This window comes from Cyclopterus lumpus, chromosome 7 (assembly GCF_009769545.1).
Source record: "Cyclopterus lumpus isolate fCycLum1 chromosome 7, fCycLum1.pri, whole genome shotgun sequence".
NCBI classification, from domain to species: domain Eukaryota; kingdom Metazoa; phylum Chordata; class Actinopteri; order Perciformes; family Cyclopteridae; genus Cyclopterus; species Cyclopterus lumpus.
In genome coordinates this window covers 15,689,577-15,696,876 of record NC_046972.1, presented here as the reverse complement: position 1 = coordinate 15,696,876, position 7,300 = coordinate 15,689,577, and the positions used below count along the sequence as shown (strand labels likewise).

Below are 7,300 nucleotides of genomic sequence, written 5' to 3'. Positions count from 1 at the left end.
AGTCTTCAGTCCGTGGTCCTTACTGCCAGATAGCCACCATCCGTGCTTCCAATATTGTTTGTTTATATTATTTCTACAAGCACCAAGTAGTGCATGGTCTTTTTTATTTTGGTATATATACCCACTCTATTAAATCTATTAAATGGTCTCTACAAATGTCCCTCCCTGACCCCTGGCGTCTCATACTCAAGCACAGAGCGAGGCATCTTTCTAGAGATGCAGCAACTGATACCAGACTCAGTTGGTACGTGCCGTTTCTGTTAGTGAGACTTTTGTTTTTGGAGCTGAAGTGTCAAATAATGATGTCACCTCTTATGTGTTTACGTCCACCAAGATAGTTGGATGAAAGTTTTACATTCCAAAATATCTGACTGCCTCAGTGGAGTAAGGACCGTAGTCACACCCATCCCATCCAAGCTTTCAACATATTCCATTTCCCTAAACCCATATACTGTAAGTACCCATTGTTTTTCATCCTTATCCATGTTCCTAAATCCTTTTCTTTTCAACTCCATCCTCCTCATCTCCCTCCCCCCCACCCCAAGCCAGTCTTCTAGTTTGGGGGCGGGGGGGGCTCGTGCCGCTAGAGAGCTGTAATCTGAGTCAACTCTGTATTAGAGTTCCCTGTCCCCTGGTTCTCTCCCCTCTCTTTGGGGTCTATCCCCACCAAGGGGATCTCCACGCCTAGTCATGCTGGATTAGACGTCCCTCCTCCTGGCCCCCTGCCATCAGCCTTGTAGCTGTAAGCAGCTGCCACCTCCCTAGCAATGCTCCTCATCCTGCCCGACTGTTGGGTGTCGAGGCGGAAAGGCGAGGGTTTGCAGAACTCCCGAAAGCAGCGCTTGAAGTTCTCATCCAGGAAGGCATAGAGCACAGGATTCAAGCTGCTGTTGACGTAGCCCAGCGCGATGCAGAAGTGCATCAGGACTAGTGTGAACAAACTGCTCAGGTTGAAGCCCAGAGACTGAGCCAGGACCATTATCTGGATGGGTGTCCAGCAGACGACAAATGCTGCCACCACCACCAGGACCATCCTGGTGATGCGCCGCAGGTTGCGGTCTTTTTCCTTGGAGCCGGACAAGATGCGAACGTTGCGCAGGCGCTTGACCATCAGGCTGTAGCAGATGCTGATGATAGCAACGGGGATGAGAAAGGAGAAGAGGAAGACACAGGTACCGAAGACAGAATCCCAGTGAGTCCTTGGTTCAGGTAAAACCATGATGCACTCAACACCTAGATGCATTGGAGAAGCAGAGGGGAAGCAAAGAGATTACATTAAAAAGTTGAATATTGACATGTAGGGTACAGCCTTGTAGCAACAGAGTAAGTCTAGGATGTCTGTAGTCTAAGTCGGCATAAAGACTGGAAGAAGGGAGAGACAGTATTGCAAGTTATACAAATACTATCAATCATACAATCAATTCCACTGGAGCTATTTCTTGAGCAGCCACTATTCAATAAAGCTGTGGTGACTTCTGGATTGTCTGGTGACAAGCTTGCTAGTCTAAATAGCTGTAACAAATCCGTTCCCCAGGCTTCTTGACTTTGTGCTAAGCTAGACAAAGTCTTAATGCATACAGAGGAAATTAATATCTAATGTGACTGATATGTATTTCCAAAAATAAACTATTATTCACACACTATGTATGCAATTAAACCAGGATTAAAGCCTGCTTTGTTTATTACAGGGAACAATGTGGATGACGTCTGAAAAATAATTGTTCATTAAAAATACAAATTTGGACACTCGATGCAGGAAGCAATGGATCGCAAATTGAAGAAAACATATGAAGTTGACTCAACAGCAGTGAGCGAAAGCTCCAATTAATAAGAAGAGATTTGCTGCAGATCCAAGGGGGGCAGTGTTTACCAATTAGCTCATTAGCTCTCGGGGATATGATAACAAATAAAAAATACACATATGCTCAATCTAACGAGTATTGGACAACTTGAAATTCTGACCTAATGATGGCGTTAGATACATAGTTAAGGTTTCACCATTAGAGTTAATCCCAAGGAGGACATGAATGTATGTAACACATATGATGGCAATCCATCGACAAACCGACAAAGCCATCCAACAGAATTTAAAAAATGATTTACATTCTCACTTGCAATACAGCGGACATTTATGAATTTACAGCTTTGAAATACGAGTCATCTTGGGTTATCATTTCATGACTATAACATTCTTATATTGATCTTTTCATGGGAAAATGTTTCACATTCAACATTTTACATTATTGTGTATTATCTAAGTATTAAACTGGAATGGCTGGATAACATCTTGTAAAACGTACTTGATGATCCAGTCGTCAAAAAACAAATGGTCCAAACTATTTATTACATAGATACATTTTGTCTTTCATTCACAACTCTGAAGTTTTTATGATCATGAGGCTGTTTGAGAGGCCAAGAAATCACTTAACGAAAACATTTAAGCAAATAGGCTTTTGGGTGTAACAGGATGTTGGAGAACTGTTCAATCACTGTGCCTTCTAGTTACTGTCATTGTAATAATTATCCGACACGGACAAGTGTTTTTTAAATGAATGAATGGATGTTAACAATAACTCATGAGAATAACTTGCAATAAATCATTGTCCCACTTAAATATAAAGATAAAAGCTTTAATGTTTTTATGCTTTAAAACCACACTCTTCTACCATATCAATTAGCAATGATGGTTTCCATATTTTGAAGTATCAAAGCTGCTAAATTCCAAATTTAGAGCATATCTATCATTGTGGGATTGCCTCCACAAGGCTCTCAACATGGTGACAGCTGAGGCGGCAGCTAGCAGTTAATTGTGCAAACAGCGCTAACAGTGTAAACAATAGCAACAGTGCTGACAGAGCCAACAGTGTTCTTGAACCAGATGGTGTCTGTTATGCTTCTGCTAGGACGCTGTTGGTCACAACATATTAATGGTCTGAATTTTGAAGTTAGCATCTTTAAAAAACTATTAATTAATTCATTAAGTGGTATTTTTGTCTTATTTTTCCTCCAACATAGTCACAAGTAACTTCTCATACTTATGATCTTGTGATAAGAAAAATAAATGCATGTTTTGAGTTAATTCCTTAAACTGTGTTTGCACCGGTGAGATAACACAATACCTACACACACTACAGAATAGACTGCATACATACTCGAGGGAGCTAGATTAAACAAATAGGAATAGGAACTGTTGAAATAAAAAGTTGATATATTATTCCAATTGGTGGATGCTTTTATCCACTGCATCTCGCAGGGCCATGAGTGTGCATGATTTATAGTGTGTGGGTGTTCCCAGTAAAAATGGAAGCCGTAGCCTCTGATCCATTACTGCCAGGTTCCAGCTATTGATCAAAATCACAGTAAAAGTCTGTATGAAAGGACAGGAGTAGTAATAACTTGCTACGTGGTGAAGTTTATGTGTTTAGAAAAATGCTGTGAATGGCTATCTCATCTTAAACCTAAAAGAAAGCAGCACCAACAAATGCAATAATGGTATTGATCTCTGTGGGTAAATAATTCATCCTCACGGAGGGTCAGAGGGCATGTCGACATGTTATAAATAGAATATAAGAGAAGCAAAGTTGCCGCTCCAATCCCTTCAACAGTTTTGTTTTGTGTAATGTCCATGGGTCTGCTAACGTGACCAGATCGTCTTATTTCTACCTTCATTTCATCTTCCCCTTCTCCCTTGTCTTGGAAACTGCTTCCTCTTTGTGTTGATCTCCATACATTCTTCAGACTTTGCTAACATTTCTGACAGCTAAACATTTTGATTTATTCTCTAGAATTTCATTCTCATTCTGCTCAGAGATATGCTGACAGCTTGTCAGTACACTGATACACACAACAACATGAATACCTAAAGAACTACAGATTCATCTTCATGCTACATTATGATCAGAAAACACTTTGCAAGGGACCTGTACATCTCTGTGGAGGTTTTAGGCACAGAAAATGGCTCAGGTTTAACTTTGACCAATCCAGGCATATTTCTCTCAGGCTTTCTAGAAGGGAACTAATTTAAATTACTAAATTACAATTACATTTTTTATTGGTTACCTAGTATGACCATTGTGTTAAGCCACACTTTAAAACACACAGAAACATGTTATTTCAATAAAATATGTTGATAAATCCACATCAAATACATGCAGTTTTCAGTAGTTTGACAAAAGACATCCAATAGCTCTCATCTCTCTAAGGAGCTGGTACAGTAAAAGTAAATCTCATGGATTTATTGCTGTCCCATTAAAGCTTCTCTGCAGCGCTAGGCACTTTTAACAGTCACTCAACGGCTGTTTGGGAATATCATGGTTGATGGTTAGTCGTCATGTGACTACAGAGTGACTTACAACTCGTGACACGTGACTGGCTTGATAAAATACATTACAAAACCTGTGTTTTTCATAAAATAATGCTAAGATGACATCTTATATGAAATAACTATTGTTTTGGCAAAACTACATTGACTGACATCTGCAATATAATATGAGAAAAAGGGACAAGACTAAATAAATTGTTGACAAAATGAAGAGAGAAACCGTAATTACTAACATTTGTAAAACGAATGATACAAATAACTTAAATGTGCCGAAGACGAGTCATTTTTGTCAAAAGACTAAATCTATAATACCTGCAAAATGAACACTGCTTGAAACGTAATCGAGGATTCAGTTTAGCCGTACGGAAATGTATATCCGTAGGTGATAGGATTTTACAGAGTTTCTACCTCAATGAAACTTAAAATCCCAGCCAACCAGTGGGAGTTGCTCATTCAGCATAAAAAGGACATGATCCCTCACTGGCTTCCCACGTAGAAGTCTATTGGATTGCTTGACCAAGCCGGAAACACCACTCCGAGGAACCACACATCTCTTTGGAGTGGTTTGTAGGTACCCTTTTGATTGACATTCAGTATTAATCCACAATAACCTCTCTTTATAAAACATTACATTCGAAAAAGGTGCTAGAAAACAAACAACTTTAAAGTAATTGTAGACTGTGTAAAGTGATCAAGAGCATGAATGGTTAGGTCTGGTTAAGACACACTTGGTATAAGGCTATGGAAAGATTGTGGCTATGGTTTTTTAAAAAGCAAATGACAGGGTGCACACTTCGGTACCTTTCTTTCTTCCTGTCTGTTTTCATATATAACCAGGGATGTGTGTCCCATCCTGATTTCCATTTCACAGTTGGTGATTCTCCACCGCGGCTTTCGTTCTTCTCATTTATGACTTCTTTTCTCTCTTTTGCGTTTAGCCTACCTCTTATTTTTTTCTTTTCCTCCATCTGGGATCGTCTGTATATTTCTCTCTGCTCTTCTCATCTATTTCTTTTCAATCGTGTCTTACCTTTCTCACGTCTTGCTTAAATCTCTTGCTTACAAAGCTTTTTATTTAGGATTTCATTTCCCCATTCACATCTGTTCCATTTATATTCTTTTTAATATATTTTCCTTTCATCTTTTGGCCCTCCTTTCTTGCTTTCTCTTCTCCTCTTTATGGATGTATCTTCCTTTCCTTACCTTTATTCTCTGTAGAAAATATCTTTATCCAATTATCTGATCTCTGGCTTTTTTATTATTCCTCTCTTTTTGCTAATCCCCTCTGCCCTTTCCCTCAGAGTTTAACGGCATTATCCTATCTTTTTCCCTTCTTACTGAAATTTGTTCTAACTTTCTAACTCATCATTTCTTACTTTTCCTTCCTCTCCTCCCCCTTTATCTTCCATGTTCTATCTGAGGACAATAGCTGTGGGTGGGGGTCTTGTGATTGGATCCTGCTGCCCTCCCACCTGAATACACGGACGTCTGTTAACTCAGTGAAGCAGCTGCCTCAGTAACTGCTGAGTCCTTCTGACATTCTGATGACATTTTTGATTTGATACAAGAAAATTGCAAGGTCTTCATGGCCCGGTTTCCACAAGGAAACACACTTTCAGGATGAGAAATGATGAAGAAAATACAGTATGGTCATGATTATATAAGCCTTTACAAAAGTTAAACCACATATAACAAACATATACAACTTCTCAATTCTTATGCTGATATTTCTATCAGAAACAAAAACGTCAACATCGTTGTAGTGCTGTATTAAAAGTCAGGGGATTATCATTATAACTGGTAATCCCAACTGGAAGCAAGACGTAGTCGAGACATGAGAGCCGTGTACATTTGAGGGATTCAAATAGATCTGTGCAGATAATGCCTCGATAAACGCAATTAAAATTGACTTGAAGCATTAAAACATGGGGGTTAGTATGGATTGACAAATTCATTAAAATATGTATGTAAAATATGTATCATTGGTGGAACGAGCTCCCCATTGACATCAGGACAGCAGAAAGTCTCTACACCTTCCGTCGCAAACTAAAAACACATCTTTTTCGACCTGGAATAGGGAAGGTAGCCTCTTAGTAGCACTTTGGTAGCGCTTAAATGGCTCTTACGGATAGTACTTTGTAGTTTAACGTTATTGAAGAAATTGTACTTGCTTGATTCTTGTTGTTCTGAGTTTGGACTCATGGTTTAATGCACTTATTGTAAGTCGCTTTGGATAAAAGCGTCAGCTAAATGACATGTAATGTAATGTAATGTAGTAATGTACGTAATTGTTCCATTGCTTCCAAAAGCACCTAATTTAAGGATTTGGCTAAAGGTCATTAGTATTCATCCTCTGGGGACCATGAATGTCTGAATCAGACGACTGACATTGACATGACATTTTGTACAAACAAGTATTGCCATATATGAGCTATTATTTCTATGCATCAGTTTAGGCTCTGGAACTATGTGATGGGCATTTGCGATGGGATACCAGTTTTGCATTGCTCATAAGGAGAAGCTGCACAGTGCAACCATTATCAGCTACTCAAACACTTAATTACATGTCTGAAGTATTTCCTGGGCTTCAGAGCACTGTGGCTCTGTTCTCAGGTATTTGAAGTGAACCGTTTTTTTCTCTTGCGTCTCCCCTCCCTCTGCTTTTAGAAGAGAAGGACATATTATGTTGCCATTAGTTACGCATAGAGCAATGGTGACTGAAGTTGTTTTTCAGACAAGAGATAAAATGAAAGTTTTTCAGGGCCAAATAAAAGAAGAAATATAAAGAGCATTATTAGAAGCTGTGTTCATACGTCTCAGGCATATACAGAATAAAGTTGGAAGCCAGTTGATTATATGTGAACTTATCCACATATGAAGTGTATCTCCGAGGCTTCCAGCTGTGTCAGCTTCTTAAGCTCCCTCCCTGACAAATGGCTCTGACAGTTGCTGAGCTGGACTTCTACATGAGCCACGTTT

General features: G+C 39.3%; 1 protein-coding gene across 1 annotated transcript in view; it reads right to left on the bottom strand.

Annotated features, from left to right (window-relative positions):
* Window positions 1–688: 688 nt before the first annotated feature.
* oprl1 (opiate receptor-like 1) overlaps window positions 689–7,300 on the bottom strand; it is a 52,868-nt gene continuing 46,256 nt past the window's right edge. Inside the window, exon 5 of the mRNA XM_034537264.1 lies at window positions 689–1,233. Within this exon, the coding sequence (XP_034393155.1) occupies window positions 689–1,233 (545 nt within the window). The remainder of the gene's footprint in view (window positions 1,234–7,300) is intronic.